The sequence below is a fragment of the Sturnus vulgaris genome, chromosome 14 (assembly GCF_052056855.1).
Source record: "Sturnus vulgaris isolate bStuVul1 chromosome 14, bStuVul1.hap1, whole genome shotgun sequence".
NCBI classification, from domain to species: domain Eukaryota; kingdom Metazoa; phylum Chordata; class Aves; order Passeriformes; family Sturnidae; genus Sturnus; species Sturnus vulgaris.
In genome coordinates, this window is record NC_142256.1 from 13,883,552 (window position 1) to 13,903,402 (window position 19,851).

Below are 19,851 nucleotides of genomic sequence, written 5' to 3' on the forward strand. Positions count from 1 at the left end.
GCCCCACAGCGCCCCCTGGCGCGGGGAGGGCGCGCGGCGGGCGGGCGGCGCGGCCATGGCGGCCGGGGCGGCGCAGGGGCTCGGCGAGGGCGGCGGCGGCCGCGGCGGCCGCGGGTTCCTGGGCCCGCGTGTGCCGGCCGAGGTGGAGGCCATGGCCCGGGGTGTGCAGGACGTGGGCAAGGAGACCTTCCGGCGGCTCCTCAAAGGTAGGGCCCGTGCGGGGCTCGCGGGGCGCCGCCCCGGCGCGGAAGGGCCGCGCTGCCCCCGCACAGGGACGCGGGGGGTTCCCGGCCAGAGCCCGTGGGCAGGAGCCGCGTTCCCTGAGGAAGCCATGGATCCTCACGGGAAGGCACGGACAGCTGTTAGAGAGCTTCTGAAGGAGACCAAAGAATAGGGTGAAAGGCCACAGGGAGGAAGCCATACGAACTGGGGTCACTTGGTCTGTTCGGCCTGGAAGGGACTGAATGGAGAGCTCAAAGCTGGCTACACCTTCCTCACGAGAGGCTGCGGAGAGACAGACACTCCCTGACCGGTGACAGGACACGAGGGAACAGCATAACGCTGTGTCAGTCAGGGCACTTCGGGTTAAGTTTCAGGAAAAGATTCTTTCTCTTGAAAGTGTTGGGCACTGGAATAGGCTCCCCAGGAAAGTGGTTGCAGGACCAGCCTGAGAGAGTTCAAGGAATGTTGGGACAATTCTCTCAGGCACATGGTGGGATTCTTGGGGTGTCCTATGCCGGGCTGAGTCGGACTCGATGATCCTTCTGGGTCCATTACAGCTCAGAACATTCTGTGATTTTGTGACAGCTGGAGGGCTGCAGCTTCTTGGGGCACTTCCCAATGCTTTTCCCTCCAGGAAGCTACAGCTGAGCTTTAAATAAAACGAGGGGCTTGATTCATTGTATTCTACAATTCTGTGAAATCTGTGATAATGAGGAACGGAGTTCTGTAGCTGTGGATGGCCCCCAAAGTCAGCTGAGTGTTGTTAAAGTCATTCCTCTCTCATCCCTATGTCCCAGAGCCAGCAGCCCAGTCACTGTCAGGTTGTGTGTGGCAGTGAGAGACCCCATGGGCATCTACAGAACATGCAATGACAATGCAGCAACCCTAAGGTGCAGGTGTCCTATTGAGGTTGAGGCTGTAATATTGACAATTATTGATTTCATTTTTGTCTGTGAGGCTTCTCCCTGTGGTGAGAATTTTCTCAAGGCACTTGACCATCAAAATCAAGAGTTATACAGTTGAATAATTCGAGGTATTTAAAACAATCATGCAATAATGGAATAGTTGATTAGTGGAGTGAAAGCACAGCTTCCTGGAGGGTAACTGCTGCCCAGCAATGGTGTGACCCTGGCATGTGGTCTCATCTCACATCTTGTCAGGGATTTTCGTTTTGATTTGAAGGACTCAAAACATTTGGTAGCTGGTTTGTTCTAAAAGTGTTGCTGCATAGTAGCAGAAAGGAGCAATGAATTTAGGGGTGCCTTGTAATACTTGAAATAATAAAGCTGTGTATAAGCAGAGGCATTTGGGACAGAAGTAAATACACACGTTGAATCACATCTGCTGTCTAGTGCAGGGACATAGAGATGAAAAGTCTTATCAGTGCCCAGAAGCCTGACTGTCTGGGTTTAATTTTGGTGTAAATTATCACCTGCTTTCGGGTGTGCAATAAATGCTTCCTACTATTGCAGGAGCAGACAGTCCTTCAAACTGCCTGGAGCCAGGGCAGTGACCCCAGAGCCCACCCCTGGAGTGGCACAGCCTCCCTCCGGCTCTGCAGAGCTGGCACAAATCTCCCATCACTGTCTGCTCTTGCTGGCCTGTGACTCACAGTTTGCAGGGCTGCAGTTTTGCCTCTGAAGGTTTTGTAATTTTTGAAGATGTGATGGATTTCAACACGGTATATCTGCGTTGCTCTTGCGGTTGCACCAAGTTTGTTTTCCCCGGCTGTTGCTGTTACTCTATTGCTAAAAAAAAGACTAATGTAAAAAATGAGATGCAGGTTCATATGCCTGGTCAGTTCATGATGTAAAAACTGCGTGCAACAGTATCTGAGGATTATCCAGCCAGTGTTATTCGGGCTCTGCTACACTGTCTCAATGATTGATTTCATTTTTGTCTGTGAGGCTTCTCCCTGTGATGAAAGTTTTCTCAATGCACCTTAGACTATCAAAATCAAGAGCTACACAGTTGAGTAAATTAAGGATCTTGCTTTGCTTTCTTATTCACAGTCACTATTAATGCATTGGAAGGAAAAGACTGCAAGGAATCTGTCAGGCTGATTGCAGAAAGTGCTAATCTCTCAGAAGAACAACTTGCTTTCCTCATTTCTGGCATGTACACCCTCCTCCGAGAAGCATTGAGACTCCCCTTATCAACTTTCAAACAAGAAGTAAGTCCTGGGAGTACTTGGAACCCTGATAAGGTAAAAGCTGCGTCAGACACAAGTCACCATCTAAATCTCATTTGCCTGGGTGGGAAGCTGCACATAAAAATGATTCTCCAAGGTTGTTGGAAGAAACTGTTAAAAATCTGGAACTTACTATTTCACTTTAGATTTAGAGTGAGCTTTTTGAAAAAAAAAAAAAAAACTAAGCTTCAGGAAGAAGATTCCTGTATCTATTTCTGCTTCAGCATCTTGTTTACTGTGCATGTTTTTTTTCACTCATAAATTAAAACCACCAAAGAAATCATAGCAAAATGTTATTTCGCAGGCATCAACACTCCCTCTTACTCTAACTGGCTATTCACACATACCACTCATTTTTGCCCATGCTTATAATTTCTCTCATTTGTTTGCCTCCTTTGCTCATATTCCTGCCATAGAGAAAGGAAGTTCTTATGGCCAGGACACTATAATGGAATTTGGAAGAAAATGCAATTTCAGCTTGTACTGTGGTTGTTTGGTGTGAATATATACACACCTGCCATGTCCCAACCCCCATCCCTTCTTCATGGGTATTTTCTTCATTTTTCATGTTCTTTTACTTACAGTTTTCTTATCTCATTTTTATGTGAGTGAACCACTTCTGGGTTTCCAGTATCTCTTGTTTAAGATACAGTTTCATATTTATCCAGACATATTGGGAAAGCTCCCATATTGCAGGAAATGTAGTGGAAGGATGTTTTTAATATTCAGACCTTATCTTTTGCCATTTCCTTTTTCTTGTCATAGTTTAAACAAGTTACTGCAAAATGTATTTGAGAATAAGGGCACGTAGTTACTCTAAAAGAAAAATTAATAGCTATATAAAAGAAGGGGCAGAGATGTTGTTTTGAAAAATAAAGGCTTCCAAGATATTTAGGTCTTTAAATCACAACTTGATTGAACACTTCTGAAAATTCTTTTTAATATATTACCAGGCATTTCAAAACTACTGCCACTCAAGTCTAAAATTTTTGGGGAGAGATACCAAATAAGTAACCACTATTGTTTCAGTAGGTAAGAAATCATAATTTAATCTTCCATGTATTTGTAGGTTTTTAAAGAAGACCTGAAGGAGCTCAGGTACGTCTGTTTACACCAGTTATTTTAATGTTTGTTTTTTCATAGCTTTTACATAACTGCTTCCCCAAAGTAACTTCTTTACACAAAAAGTTGGTATAAAAATTACCTGTAAATGCCTCATAATGCATATATTGCCAAACGTCATGTAAAGCCAGAAGAAGAAAACAGGTGTTGTGTAAGACTTGGTTTAGCACTGAGCATGAGCAGTTTTATTTCACCTGCTGGGGAGAATGGTCTGATTTAGTCTGTAATATAGGTTATGCAAATATGAGTGACCTTCTCTCTGCTATCCCCACTTTGCCCTGCAATATTTTTTGAGTGTTTGGTAAGACTGTAGTAGCATTTCAGAAGCTAAGAACTGCCCTACTTCTTTCCTTCTTTCAAAGGTCAATGATATAACACTCATGAAACCCTACCACCATGTTCAGCTATGATTTCTCCTGCCCATTACCCAAGAAATCATGACCTTTGTTACAGCCTTTGTCAAAATCAGGGTCAGTCTTCCATGAGTATCTCTGAAGGGATCATATCCTAAAAGCTAGTAATCAAATGCTAGTAATATTTATAAGTTTTCCCTTATTTCTATATTCAGTAGCAATGAAAGAATAACAGCAGTTGATGTTTTCTTCTGTAGTGAAACCTCGGCACCAAGGCTTAATTATTTTAAAACACTATTTTTGCACATTTCTTTAATTCTGATTGCTACCTAGGAGAAATAAATGTATCTAATTCTGTCTTTTTTCATCCTTATTTGTCTGTTAACCTGTACATTGGCTTTCTCCTCATAAGCAGTTAAGTCATAAGCATGATTTACTTTATGAGTGACTTCAGGCAAATTAAACTGCAGATGTAATCGAGGTGTAATCAATGAAAGGTGTCATTTGGGTCACAGTGAAAGGTTTCTTCCAAGTTGATACAGTTTTGTCTGCAGCTCAGTGCTGGAGTTCGGCCTGCCTTTTGTCTTGAGAGCTCAAATGCAAGCTGCTGCCTCTGCCACATCATGGAGTTCACACCCAGGTTAAAGTAGGTCAGTAAGAAACTGAGGAATTGCTTTTGGCTCAGTGGGAGCTGGTGTTTTTTGAGGTGCACACAGAATGTGCCAAGTTTGATCAGAGTAATGAAGAATACTAAAAGCTCCATGCCAAATTCTCTGGGGCTGGGTGAATACTCCTCTTCTGAGCAGTGGAGAAAGTTGGTATAGCAGTGTCAGAAGTCACTGTCTGGGCTGGCTGTGTCTAGAAATGCAGATTCCCAGGTCCCTCTCCTTGTCATTTCACCACACTTTAATGACTTACACTTTCATAGTTGTGTTTGGGGTTTTTTTTCCTCACTAGTGGTTTATTCATACATTTTACTTGGGCACTTTTCAGTCTGGATGATCTTTTTTATATCTTTCATTTTTTAATACAACTTTTTATCTTATTGTTCTGATTAATATGGCTGACCTAGCAGCAACAGTTAGGTAACTGCATTTGTACTGCTGCAGACTTGTGTGTTTTATGTGCTGCTAGCTGCTGCTATGCTCCCATTATTCTCACAGTATTGTGACTCCTCTTAACTTTCATCTCTGACAGTCTTACTTCCTGTGAGTAGCTCTCTTCACTTTGTGGCTAAACTTTTAGAAGACTAAATACCTTATTCTATTCTTAGGCTGTGATATTTCAAAATTTGGTAACGCTTTTAGTACCTTCAGTTCCTCTGGGAAGCATAATTTCCTATCTTTCCCAATGGGCTTGGGTTTGGGAGATGAAATGCTTGTTTTCAAAGCACTTACTAATTACATTCAGACACTTAGCATGCTGCAGTGGCCATCCTGTGATCAAGTGCACAAAGAATATGACATTGTTTAAACAGTGATGTCTTGGCATTATTGGTATCCAGTGTTTGGGCAGGTATTTTGCCTTTTAAGGCAGAAAAAGGGCCTATAGCCCTCCTTTTTGTTCTATCTTCTCTTAAAAGGTTTGAACTCTGTGCCATGTAACCTTTTTTTTTTCTTTCACTCATTGTATTCCGTTTTGTTTCTTTCAGTGAGTCTGGAGTCTGAGCTAATTCTGCCCATATAGTATCTTGTAATTCTCAATTTTCTGGTGAGGTAGCTGATCTTAGCTTCTAGTTTTGATGAAGAAAGAGGAATACATGCTCACTCTGGTTTACTAGATCAATATTACTAGTTTAAAAGAGTTGTAATTCCTATTTCTTAGCCTGAGTGGCTGAGCCAGTGGGAATAAATTCACACTAAATTGTGGGTGCTTTTTTTTCCCTCCCCTTGCAGATTATTTAGTAACTTTATGACTTGGGCAAATAACATGGGATTGAGACATCTTCACACATTTCTTGCCCTTTGAGTCCCCTCCTCAGAATGTTGCACTGACAAATGATTGCCATCTGTAGTTCAGGCTGAACTGTGCTGTGTTCTATCTTATCTGTCTCATGTGTGACTGGCCTCGTGTGCTGCTTGAGCCAGAATTTTCAGCAAAATCATTGACAGAACAGCAAAAATAATGCAAACTCAAAGGTAGCATTAATGCTTATGTTTCAGTAATGCTCTTAGGTCAAGCAAGTGTTATGGTAGGTATCATCATAATCATATTACACCCCCTGTGTCCAGCTATTCCACTCCATAGTCAGGATTCCAGTCAGTGTCAGGATGGGATAAATGATACACCTGCATGAAAGTATAAGTAATGTTTGCAGAAATAGTCTTGTCTCTTCTGAAAGACAGACTCTTGCAGCCAAAAAAGCACTGTTCTAGTGCTTCCTAAAATGAATTTCTTTTTATCCAAGCACTATTTTAAAATGTGTTTTAACCCCATTTCTTCCTTTATGAATTTGAGATGTAATAACTGCTGTTTCATCTTCCCACTGTGTGAGTTGATGAGTTGTTTTTTCTCTGGTCATTAAACACTGTAAGCTCTTTAGGACAGATAACTTCCTTGTTTGCTTTGATTTTTCTTTGATACACTGCTGTGTGTCTCAAGCCACTGGTGAGTAATGTCTCTGGGCACTGATTCATGGTGAGTGCTGGATTTAACTGTGGCAGTAGCAGTAGTGACTTCTCCCACTTGTCCAACCTGCCTCTCTGTAGGAGGTTAGTGTCCCTGTGGCAAAGGCAGCTGAATGGATAGTGTTTGCTCTGTGGTCTTTGCAACTCACAGCCTGATCTATTGAACTGAAAATCAACAGTAGCTTGTTTATAAAGCAACAGCAGTGTTGGAAGTATGGTGAAGGAGTGGAGAGGTGTAGGGTAGATGGAGTGTGTTAGTCTCTTCAGCCAGTCCCCACATATGCTCCTTTTGTGAGTAGCCTCGGCTACAAGGCCCCCTGTTTGAATTTTGAGGGGCAATTCCTTCTGTCTTCATTACACTTGAGGTGAAAGTGAAATGAAACGTGTTAAGTTTGGGATTTTTGAAAGCATGCATTGCTGGCCTGCCCTCTTGTCAGAGCCATCAGTAAAATTTTTCTTGACTTTACTGAGAAGCAAATTTTGGGTTCTTTTGAAATACACTGTTGCCATACAGGGCAGGATGGGAAGATGTAATACAGTTTTAGGGTTCTTGGTATATAAACATAGGTTGTCCTTTTGAGAGCCCTGACTGAATCAATACTGAAGTGCTTACATAAGAGCTGGCAATTTTAAGCAATGGAAGATGGAAAATGTTGACACATCTTTTGTGTTCTGTAATAGATTTAGGGTTTTTTTTCAGATAAGGCCATATAGGAGTGGTTGCAAAAAACCCTAACTGTTTTGTCTTGCTCTTCTCTTTCAGAATACCAGAAGATTTCATTGTGGACTTCTCCAGTGTAGTCTTTGGTAACAGGTTAGTGTCTTCATTGTGTGGACAACAGGGCTGCACAGAGCTCTGCTGACACAAATCCTTGGTATATTGAAGGAACAGCAATATTTTCCAAATTAACGAGAGCAAGACTTATCCCATTATTTTGATTCATCACAGTATGAGGTCCATCATGCATGGCAATACATGCATTAAGTAGCTTTCTTGTCAATTTTCAGTTTTTCTGTATTCATCAGTTTTTATAATGTTCTATAGACTGTGGGGTGGATCAATACCTTCAGATGAAAAATGCAGTGCAGAATTACTCATTTTTGCCATAATTATCACTGCAAGTTTTAGCAAAAGAGGCAGGCTACATAAGCCCTCTACATGCTCTGGTTCATGGCAGCTTTCTCAGATAGCATTTCTCAACTCTTAATGTACAGTTCAGTTGGGAAATCACACTGAGTGACTTAATGACAACACATATGAGATATCAAGTGCTCTGCCTGCTGTAATTGACTTTTTAAGCAACATTCTTCAGTAACTCTGGAGAAAGTTCTAAATCAAAAGCTTTTTGAACAGCCTGTCTCTTTTGTCCGTTCTTGGGATTCTCTTTTTCTAGAAGTTTCTCTGCTCAACCATATTTAGCCTATTCTACATCTAGAAATTCAAAATCTTGAACATTTTGAATATGCAAACTTGTGCAGGGCCAAGAGTTGGACTCCGATTATCATTGTGGGCCCCTTCCAACTCAGGATTCTCTGTGATTCCAGTTTTCCTTCTTGAAACTTGAGGTCACTCAGCATGTGACACCACTAACCCAATGCTGCTCCAGATTCTTTGCATGGAATCCCAATAATCATAGTTGTGGTTTTTCAGTTATCTTCAAAGGTCTGAGTGCTGCTACCAAAGCTAAAAATATTTTTCATTTCTTTGATTAAGATCTTGGCTTACAGCTAAAGGTTCTTGGAGTAAAAATAAATTCAGTCTTCTCATCTTTTCTTTGCTCTTCTGTTTGAATTATAGGTGCTAAGAATGTAAAATTCATGGTTGCAAAGTGGAAATATTGTTTGCAGTAGGGAAGGAAGATAAATTTAGATGTAATTTGAAGCATGCATGATTGTCTGTTTTCTACTGTGAAATCACGATGCTGGAAAATTTAGCTTTTTCTCATTTTGAAAGCTGTGATTATCCAGTGTAATCTTTCTCTGTGTTTTGAGACCAGAGAAGAACACCTCAGGTTTGATTTTTAGACAGATCTGCTTCTACAATCTTAAATGTAGCATTGAATCATACATATGCGTATTGAGTTGTAAATATATATGTTTGTGATGGTAAGAGATGCATTAGCATGTGATCAAAAATTCAGTAATTCAGTATGAGCTAGAGAAGACAGAAAAATCCATTTTTAATACTTTTCCTGACATCTCTTATTTTTGGAGTTCTTTTCACTAAACAACAGCTCTGAAGTATTTGGCATTTATATTTGTGTCCCCACAGTTCCACCAAGCTATGTAGACTAAAAGAAAAACTTGCCACATTGACACCATCAAATAACTACATGAAATTAAAACTGTTTTTTAAGGGAAAGGGTAACACTAATTTTCCCCTCTCTGAACATTTATAATAAATGCACTGCTATTTTTTTTCTAATGCTGTAGCTTTAGTTTCCACCGGAAGGGTGCATTCTGTGTGCCATTTGTCAGCATTTCACATGTACAAGTTTGTTCAGCCCTCCAATTCAGAGGCCTGTCTTGTTATGTGCATAGGGAAACATCCAGAACTTGTCTTTAGTTTTGGTACTGGTAAATCAGCTGCTGCTCCAAATTCTCTAATCTTTCATTTTCAAGTTCCATCCTTTAGCAGGTAATGCTCTTGTCACCAGGTGTGTCATCCTTTCCACCATAGCTTGTGTGGTCCCTAGAATGGTCTTTACCTGATCCATAGTCTTTTACTTGTTCTGACTTTTGCCTTCTGCACAATGTCCTGACAGTATATTGCAGCTGCTGGCACAGTGTTTACAAAATTTAATTATAGGCTATAGATTTTGGATGTAAGATCCGTTGAGTCTTTTCTACTCCATTTTGCTATTCCTCTCAGAAATCAATGGAATGGATCTTGATTAGCAGCCTGTGTAATTTCTGCATGCATGTTGGCCACTGTCCACATTCTGTCATCTTTATAGGATTCTTGCAGTTCCCATTGTAGTCTTGTCCAAGCTGGGAAGGTCCTGACAGAGGCTTAAACTAAGTTATAGAAGTTGTGACTCTTCCTGGGAGAATGGTACAGAAGTGCAGTCCTGACCAGAAATAAAGCTTCATGTTTGACCACAGAAATGCCATCTCTCAACAATATTCAGAAGCTTCTCCCCTGTTTGGGAGATCAACATTTCTGACTTTCCCACCACTGCTAAGTAGAGTATCTTTCTGTTTTTAAAACTCTTTTCTTCCCCCAGAGTGCTGGTGCTACACTGAATGGACTGACTTCCACTGATGGGAGTTAACATGTTTTAAGGAAATGGTAGCAGTGTGGCTATTTTTAGGGAGTCTCCAACTTAAGCAATACTCTGGCAGCAGCTCTCCACTGAGGGAAAGGCCTGTTCTTATTGTTTAATCCTGCTAATGACTGTTCTAGACTTCGGCTCCTCATGTCTGCACCCAGCTGTGGTGACCTACTTCCTATCCAGGAGTTGACAATGAGTAAGAACCAGCTGATCTACTTTTTTTGCTCATTCCTTTACCATGCTATTAGGAATGTGTGTCACTTCTGACACCACCCAACCCCCTCCTCACCAAAGAGATAAATTCTTTCATATATGGCCTTTGCAAAATGCAGGACACTTGGAGGATCTCAGCCTGTGAGTGTCATGTACCTTATCAGATCATTAATCTTTCTGGGCAGTTTCTAAGGGCCCAGCTAACTTGCACATGATAATCTGAGTAGTGATGGTAGACTGCCATTCCTACAGTGCTTGATTTGTTCACAGAGGATTCCTTTCTGTTGCAAAGTCTATAATTAGATTATGTCTAGCACCATGGATAAAGGATGTAATGTTTCTTATCCTGCCCTTAGTGGAAGTACTGGAGTAGCCTTGAAATGAACCGTAAATAAATTTCAGGGACATGGGATGCTTAGAGGAAAAAAAAAAAAAAGTAAAAGATAACACAAAGTCCAAAAGTCCAGCTCCTGAATGGACCAGCTCAGTGACCTCATTCTGAAATTATTTCTGGGTATATATCTAAAAATGAATGGTTATTATGTATTTGTATCAGATTTTTCATTTAGTTATCCAGAACTTAGGTTGCTGCTAAAATTTTTTAAATTGTCAGCCATCTGAAGTTTAATTGCTGTTAACTGTATTTCCACACAGAAATAAACTAGGGCTTGATCAGCCTGATTTTTCCTGCAATATGAGTAAAAAATTAAATGCTTGGTTTCTTACACATTAGACTAGGCAAAAATCTTGAAGGCTGTACTGGGGTTGGCAGTGAACATTATGTAAGGAACTTAAAGTTTGTAAATTATATTGGCTCAACAAGAACCACTATGGGTTATTTTAAGTATGCTTCTAAATACACTCAATACTAATATTATTATATTTTAAAACAATGCTGCTTGCCAATACTTGATGGTTTTTGCTGAAGAAGAGCAGTGACCTTATGCAACTGTTTTGCCTAAGTCATCTGTCTTGTCTCTGCTTGCTTGTTCCTGTTGGATTTGCATGAAAGTAAAGATATATTTGCATGTCCCCTTGCCTCACAGTTGCCTATAATTAAATAATAGGTATGCCAGCCACCACAATGACTCTTACTAAACTTTATAGTGAGATCAGTTTACTAGCATTACACAGTCACTTGGTCTCTTTTTTCAACATAGACCATAGTGAATCATAGAAAACGAGGCTAATCTGAGCATAGTTGTCTTAAATCCACAAAAATCTCCGCTTGTTCAGACTTCTTTAAGTGAGGACAGATGTAGGAGAGAAACGAATTCCAGACAGGTTTGTACTCAGCAATCCTATTTTCTCCTTAGGTTGCTACTTCTTTTATGAATTTACATTCCAGACTCTTATTTCTGTTTCACTCTTCAGGCGTCCCACTTCTGAAGGCACAGCTCTGATACAAAGAAGTCGGCTACCAAGTATCCAGGACTTCAAGTGGAGAGTGGATGTAGCTATATCCACAAGGTATAAAAGAAAATCATGCACGTCCCTGAAATTACCTGAATTAAACTGATTTCTTGTGCTGCTTAAACATTTTAATGGGGTCAAAATGTGCCTTGCTATTAGGGATTGGCAGGTAGCATTAGACAGTAAGGTGGAATTTTCTGAACAGTGTAAAAGTCAGTGTATATACACTTTACTGCTGGTAATATTTCACTCAAGGTTTGAGTCTCTTATTTTAAAACTAAATAGAACTGATACAAATCCACAGATCTTGGTGATGATGGCATAAATTAGTCAGACTGAGCCTCAAGCAGCTTGGCAAGCTCTTAGTTTTACTGGAACAGGGGAGAGTATTCATCTATTCAACTTCTCAAGCAGACCATCATTTGTTGCACACATTAAATGACTTTCCATCTCCTGCACTCTGCTTCTACAAAGAAGTGTTTCAGGACAGCACCTTTACACTGCCATGATTATGTAACTGGTCATCAAACTACCTCCTAATTTCTTTCACAGCAGAAAGCCTTTGAGATCATCCTGCCTGTGCCTGCAGTGAACAGCTTCTTACCATCTGCCACGACAGAGGCATGTGGGGAATGGATTTTAGTCTAGAGCTGGAAGGAAACAGAAACCTGTTGTCTGTGTTGTTTGATTCTAAGCAAGACAGACCAAGCTGATAGAAATTAGATGATCCAATCTTTGTTAGTAGTGTAAATTGTTAGCATGAGTGACTTCATGTTGTGTGTCTGAATACCTGCATCTGAGAGAGAGTGCTGTCTCTTTGCTGCCAGAGAGGCCCATGGCTAATCAGGGATTGTCTTCTCGAAATCCAGAAAAAAGGCTCCTAAGAGAAAATTGGAATGGCCACAGGCTGCTAGGTCAGGTGACTTCCTGATGAGCAGTGCTATAAGCACCACACAAGTATCGTTCTGTAGAAAAAGAATCTATACTGATGAGAGGGAAAAATGTCCAGATAAACATCCTCAGGCACAGTGCTTGCAAGCTGAAAGCAAATCCTATGATTTGTTTTCCAAACAACATAGGAGCAATACATTACTGGTTTTTGTTTTCCTTCCTTTTAGTTTTGTTTTCAGTTAATCTTCCCCCTGGGATTTCTTGTTATCATCCAGCAACAGCCTCTGCAGAGAGGTATGGCAGCTTTGGGCTGTAGTGCCCCTCTGTACCTGAGCAGGCTTTGGCAGTGTCAGTTGATGGAAGCTGCACAAGAATGACTCATTTCCCTTCTTTGGGTCATCAAATAAAATAACACAACACACAAATTTAGGATGAAGCCTGGAAGAGGTTGATTCCCCAGTTGAGTTGGCAGTTGAACGTATGAAGGGATGGAAATGATTAATGCAACATGGTAAATTGCATAAGAAAACTGTGCATTATTATTAGCAATACTTGGTCACCTCTTATTCCTATCATAGTTCCACTAAACCAGTTATGTAAAAATGAAAATGCTCCTAAACTTGCCATTACTAAATTATTAACAAAATGTTAAGTCTCAGTATCATACTAAAGTAAATTGGACAGAACTGTTGTGTTCATGAGTTTCCAGCCAGACTCTGTGACTGAAATTACTCATGTTCTGTGTGAAGCCTACATGAACATCTAAAATTGTTAATGTGCAATGCTGTACTCACCACACTGCTGATCTCGACTGCTGTAATACTAATGATGTAAATAATTTCAGTTCACTGGCCCGTGCACTCCAGCCATCCATTCTGATGATGATGAAGCTTTCAGATGGGACAGCTCATCGCTTTGAAGTAAGTCTGATTGCCATAATAAATAGTAAGGAAACCAGTCCTAATTTTATTTAGAAAGTTGAATTATTACTTAAAACACTAAAGCTTTTGTAAACCATTGTTTGATATGCTTTGGAATCCTTCATGTTCAGTGTAGCCACATAAAATATTTAATGAAATACTAATCAAAATCATTTCATGCCTTGTTCCTGTACATGTTCTGCTGAACTGCAATTTATTAGAAGAATATTAATTACTGGAAAGCATTATTACGTAATATCTGATTTGATTAAAAGTTACAAGGTTGTTATGAACTGTAACCTTCCACCCTGATGGTGGCTCTTGAGGGCAGGGAAATTACTGGGGTAGTTTATATAATGTATGATAAACTTCTAAATGTTCTGCATTTGGCAGAGAATGGTAACATTCTTTTCTGTGGCAGAGGTAGTTTTATTCTTTTTCTTCAGAACTGTTCTGGCTGCTAGAAAGTAAAAAAAACTAAAAACCTCTTTACTTGTTACAGTATTAGTCAGTGGCAGTATTTATGACACTGTACCTAAAGGCTTGCCAGAAGATGGCATAAATTCTTCCATAATTTTAACCTTTGGAAAGGAATGCTATTTGTTCTATAAATAACATGGTGGTGCGTACAGGAATTCAATGCACAGCAGGCATTGTTACATTTGAACTCTGTACAGATTTTGGCTTCAGTTCTCTCATTAGTAGTAGTCTGGAAGAAGCACCAAAGCCCTGGGGTTGAAAGAGGTGGACTGATTTTACTGTTAAATTGTTTTGCAAGAAAGCATCTGTTGAGGAAGGCATAAATTCTGTGCTACATTGCAAACTGTTGAGGGTGTCACTTCACAGGAGATCAAATTTATACTACTGGACAGTCCAGCTCAGAGCTCCCATGCACTGTATTTGAGGACTTCCATGGAACTTAAATGGTGCCAGGGACTTCAGGTTAACCCTTTACGTCTGAGTAAGATTCACTTGTGAGAAAAAAATCTAGTTTATACTCTATTCCTACTTTATTTCCTGGCATATAATGCCAAGTGTTGGTCTTGGTGCCATTGTTTCGGACTGTTTTGGTTTGATTTTAGGGTTTATTTGTTTTTGGTTTTTTTTTTGTCGCTGTGAGTCTGTGGAAGACCCTTTGTTATTCTGCAGTGGAGATGTGTTTGTCCAGCACACACAGGAGTATAGATACCTGATAAAAAATAGTGTGCTCCTCTTAGAATCAGCTCTTTGGTGTTGCTGCTGCTTGGATCTGAATGCCAAGGGTGTGACTGCAAACAGGATTTCTATATCAGATGGGTGGTCTTTGCTCAGTTAGTAGCTCTATGGGATAAACTTGTGTTTAGGTTCAAGGTACCATGTGCAAGTAAATACAGTTCTCAGGTCTTCAGTTTTCCTTTATTTGAACATGTTCAGAACGTCCTGCTAGCTAACAGGGCTTATGCAAGATGGTAAGTCCAGAAAATAATTCTGTTGTGAACAGTTTTAAAATGTGTATAGCACAGGGGTAAGTTACACTCCTTGGTCTCTGTTTGGTATTTTAATCACAGTGTGACTTCTGACTGAAGTTGGGGTTTATTTTAAGTAGTGGGAATTGCAGCATTTTCAGTCTTGTTGTATATATGTCAAAAGTGAAAAGGACATGGTGCCTTTTTATGCATTTCTGGTGTATGTGGAAAATGCAGGTGTTAGATTCCTCTCATATAATTGGTATCTGTACTACAGTGGGCAGAAGGATGACAAGGGTCTCTGCCAAAAGAACTGCTGTCTTCAGTGCAGTCAAGGAGTAAATCAGGCAGACTGTGTGGGACCAGCCAGACTGCACTGGGCATTCACATGAGCATGTGTTTGTGCACTGCACCAATGTCACCAGTCTGTGCCACGAGTCTGTGCCTGCACTCAGCTGGGGTCTCTGTCTTCATAAATAAGATTTCCAGCCACTGGGCTTCTCAGGCTTGAAATGGTAAAGGACAGCCCATGAGTCTCCTGCACAGTTGAAAATGCTTTGTAGGTTTAAATCTTTTGCTTTCCATATGTAGTGCCCAGTGCCATTTGCTCTTGAGGTTGTTTCCAAGTCTCTTGCCTGGAGTCTCAATTCCTTCTCTTGCAAGTTTGGACAAGCAGAATATCTCGAATTTGTTGCTTGACAATTCTGAGGTCTCCACGACCTTCCAGATATCTTTCCTTCCAGACCATGACTTTTATATCACCCAAGCAGCTCTCAGTTTACATCCTTGAGTATTTCCTTTCTCTCATCAGGCAGTATGGAAAATGTACCATGTAAGTGTTATTTCTGGTTTTTCCCACTCTCCTTTTCCACATGGATTTAGATGAATTAACTGAATTTTATTAACTTTCAATCCTTTGTCTGAACTCTGCAAAAATTAGGTATTTTAAGAGAGATTGGCCTTACACTGCAGAATGTTCCATATCCATAGTCAAGCCCTAGTCAAGGTTGCTGAGATGTCTTGTGTTTTCTAACCTGAGTATTCTGTTTCAGGTGCCAGTTGCAAAGTTTCAAGAACTGAGATATAATGTTGCCCTTATACTGAAGGAAATGAACGATTTGGAGAAGAGGAGTATACTGAAGATCCAAGACTGAATACGTTTAAATTGGGAGTTTATGGAAGATATCTGAAACCCTCAGCATGTTTTGAGAATGCAAAACAGGGGACCATCACCACTTTGCCTCTATGAGCTTCAATGTGGCATTTATGATGTCTGCTGTAAATATATTTTTTTCGATACAAGTGTTAAAAGCACAAACTCTTTTTGTAAGACTTCGGAAAAACAAAACATTTATCTATTGGAAGGTATAATGCTGTTTGTGAACATTTTTGCATGATTCATCAAAACGTTTTTTTAAATAACTGTCTTAATAGATGTAAGAGTCATTTCTGATTATGATTCATAACTCTTTTTTTTTTTTAAGTATGTTACTGGAAGCCCTGTCGATGTGTATGTATCATAAGAAAGCTCTGCAATATTTCAAATAAAAAATAAAATAACAAACCCACTCCTGCCTTCTAGTATGACAAATGTGATCTTGAGTTTTGCATAAAATTGTTGCCTCATTTCTTACTAAGTGACTAAGGTTTAGCAATGGATATTTAAAGGCTAATTTGGAAGAAAATTGGAAATCTGCAGATTAAGAAAGAAGTATCACCTGGGCTTCCAGGAATAATTCCATGGAATTACAGCAGTGGAAAGGTGAAATCTGTTTATTTGGTTAATCAGAAAGGGCTAAATAGCAGTAATCTCATAGTTTTGTAACTGGAAATGCCTGCCTCTTGTTTCATGTGTTTCCTGTGTGTTTGATTCCATGAAATCAGCTGACATGACAAGGCAGAAACCTCTGGCCCTGCAGTGGTGATGAGCAGCAAGAGGCAGTGATCTTGTAACCCACTACAGTTCATCAATCGTTCAGGCCAAACCCCAGGATGAAGGGGCTGCCTACAGCCTCTGGCATGGAAGTCACAGGTATGAGGATATCCAAGCCCCCAGGCTTGGAAAGCAGTTCAGCACAGGCTGAAGTTTCCTGACTTGCTCAGGCAGCTGGACTGGATGGTCATTGTAGGTCCCTCCCTTTGTCCTGGGATAGTTTAATCTAAGATACTCCTTTGGCCCATGAGTTTACCTTGGAAGAACTCCTTTAAAGTGAAACATGTTTCAACTCTCATTTAAATGCTGTGGGACCACAGGTATGCCCCTAAGAGCTTTGCCAAAAATGGATGAATTCCTCACTCCCTGCCTGAATGAATTTTCCCCAGCAACAAAGACAGGGAGGCTGTGAGCAGTTGCCCAAAGACAGCAGGCTGTGGCTCTAGAACTCAGTTTGTCACAAGTCAGATGTACTTTAGAAAGCACATGCCACTCCTACTGTTAAGCATTGGCTCATTCCAGCCAATTGCAGGTGTTCTGTCACAGTAATACCAACCATACTTGTCTCTTTCATGGTTTTTGATTGTAGAACTTGCCTTTATCTTCCTCACTCCCTGCAGAAAACTACTGAAATTAAAATTGTGGATTAAGGAGGCCTTTTACACTCCCACAGATGTTTGTGTAGGAAAGGATGACTTGCCTTTTGGCTTTAAAAAATCCCAACAAGCATAGTAAGAGTTATTTGTCATACTTCTAGAGGAGACTTCTTTGACAGCAGTCCATACCAATCTAAAGATAGCTGAATAGCTGTGGTCCAGAAAGCTTTTAAAACCTGTGCAATAATGTGCCCTATAGTTTCAAATAAACCATCAGGCAGAATTTCAAATTGTTCAAAAGCTTCCTGTTCCATTTGCTTTGTACTAGACTCATCAATAACTTCCAGCTTTGATCCATACTGCATCTTAGTGTTTTAACTTCCAAGTGGACTGTAGACTGTATTAATTCTTCTATGAAGCTTGTTCATCTTCCTTCTATATTACCACAGGCTGTGAAACAAAGCATACATCCTTGTGTTCCTTGTTACAACATTTCCCTTCTGATTGTTTAGGTTTACTGTTTGTTTCAAACTGAAAATGTATCTCAGCTGAGACTAAGTGAAGTCCTGTCAGACAAAGAGAATTCTGCTGCATGAAGGTAAAATGACCTGTTGCTCAAGGCATTTGCAAAGTCATTTCTTACTGATCAGAGCAGAGGAATCCATGAGCACCTTCTAGACAGAATATATTTGTTTGAGGGTTCTGTAACAGCAATTGCTCATGTTCTCCAGAAATAGAAAGGCTTCTTGATCGGGTTTGTCATGTTCTCTGGACCGCTTAGTCTTGAGTTTGTCTTGCCACACATTAAGCAGCAGTTTACTGTAGTTGGAGGGTTACCATTTATACTGATGTGTGCTTGAAAACTTGGGGTGTTCATTCCTCTGTACTTATGAATTAATTTGGCCTTTCCTCCTGAGAGATTAGTAAAGCAGAAATTGTCACCAAAATGGCTAGTGGGATTGCATAGTAGATAGTTCCTCAGTTTTGCTAAAATAAGAGTCTTCCAAATATTGTTAGGTTTTTCAGAATTCATAGTGGATTACTTGTTAAATATTTGCTCAATGCTGAAATATCTTCTTCCTTCACAACTAAAATACCCTGGAATTTGAATTTCACTGAATTTCTGGCTGTAGCCCTTTCATTGCAATGCAGAACAAAAGTAACCTTCTAAGAATCTGGATATGGCTGAACAGAAATTCTTTTATCCAAGTCACTCTAGGTTTGGTTATGCTTCAAAGGCACATTGTGAATCCCCCTTTCAGTATCATGCAGTGAGAGATACAGCCTGAGTGGGATGCTTGCTTTGTCGGTCCTGAGGTCTTGTCAAGCTGATCACTAGTCAGTCATCAATTAGGCAGGCAGGGGTTTGTGTGGGAAGGGCGCTGGAGTTTTTTCTTATTACACAGTTCATGGATCAGTAGGTAACAAGAACCTTTTTCAGGCTCTGTTGGTATTTTTCCTTGAGAAACAACACCCTGTGATAGTATTGTTCTCTTTATTGGTGCCTTGCATTTATTTAAACTGGATCGTATATTTGTGTCTTAATTTTAGTGATTTTCTAACCATGGCGTATGAACATAAATTTGTCCATTACACGTTTTCTTTAATTTCCTTTCTAGACGACAGAACATTATCTTTTCTTTCAAGATTAATTCACTTTAAACAGATATAAAATAAAAAACGTGGACTTGATAGCTTCTCAATGTAAATCACATGTGTGTGATAGCAAGAATGCTCAGTACATGAAGGAATAGTCACCATAGGCAGAATGCAAAAGAAGAGGTAAAGAGGTAAAAATAGTTGCCAAAAATCATTCAGAGGTTCGGTGGCAAAATAACACAGAAGAGCGCACGTGTCTTCTCCTCTTGTTCTCCTGTAAGTTAGAGCAGCTTCCTGGCATAATTGCCAGGCCTCCTGCTTGGTGCTTTCTTGAAAGTGCCTCAACTGCATGGGCCATCAGGCCAAATCTGTTCTTGCTGTGGACTATTACAGCATTTATTTCCATGTGCAGAGCACATGGAAATAAAAAGCCATCTGTGGCTGTATTTGTGATGTGACTTTTCACATCCCTTCTTCCATTAGAGAAGGAGCTCTGTTGGCGTGACTGGTGGTTTGGAATTTCACACTTGGGTTAGTTGTGTTTGAGAGGGGAAAGATGCAGGTTTATTGGTGGCTTTTGTGGACTCAAAGCCTGATGCAGTTTACAGATCCAGAAGAAGGCAGAAGAATGTAATCATGCTCTCATGCTGCCTGTTATGCCAGCCATTAACTGCTGGAAGAAGATCAGTATTGTGCTCATTGTCATTAAAAGGAAGAAATTAAACCTCCCTTTGCGGAAAAATCATACAAGGGAGATGTGCTTTTGCAGAGTGAGTCACCTCCTCACTTTAACTTTTTCAGTTTAAGTAAAGGATAAATCCATTCTTGATCTCATGAACAATGCAGGTAGGCAGGAGGGTGATTTTTGCCTTTTTCTTTTTTTGTTTTGCCTTCTAATCAAGTACACCTCATGACCTACTGCTGCTCCAAATCCATGAATATATGTATGAATGTATGAAAACCCTGTGCTTTCAGGATGTGTTATATAAAAACACCCCAGCATATCTAGATTATGTATGATCAATTCACACAGCTGTTTTTGCTAGAAAAG

At 40.2% G+C, this 19,851-nt stretch overlaps 1 protein-coding gene across 1 annotated transcript; it reads left to right on the forward strand.

Moving 5' to 3' along the window:
* Positions 1 to 39: 39 nt before the first annotated feature.
* On the forward strand, positions 40 to 16,240 carry COMMD5 (COMM domain containing 5). The gene is made up of 7 exons (XM_014885900.2): positions 40 to 206; positions 2,235 to 2,395; positions 3,483 to 3,511; positions 7,279 to 7,329; positions 11,378 to 11,473; positions 13,152 to 13,227; positions 15,725 to 16,240. Exons 1-7 carry the CDS (start codon positions 56 to 58, stop codon positions 15,824 to 15,826), a joined length of 666 nt encoding a protein of 221 aa, XP_014741386.2. The 5' UTR covers positions 40 to 55; the 3' UTR covers positions 15,827 to 16,240.
* Positions 16,241 to 19,851: the final 3,611 nt, after the last annotated feature.

What these genes read in the sequence shown, in the direction of transcription:
- COMMD5 (XM_014885900.2), top strand. Translation starts at nt 56, where the DNA reads ATGGCGGCCGGGGCGGCGCAGGGGCTCGGCGAGGGCGGCGGCGGCCGC. An exon ending in GAAGACCTGAAGGAGCTCAG is followed by an intron (nt 3,512 to 7,278) that starts GTACGTCTGTTT and finishes CTTCTCTTTCAG; the next exon opens with AATACCAGAAGATTTCATTG. An exon ending in AGTGTAGTCTTTGGTAACAG is followed by an intron (nt 7,330 to 11,377) that starts GTTAGTGTCTTC and finishes TTCACTCTTCAG; the next exon opens with GCGTCCCACTTCTGAAGGCA.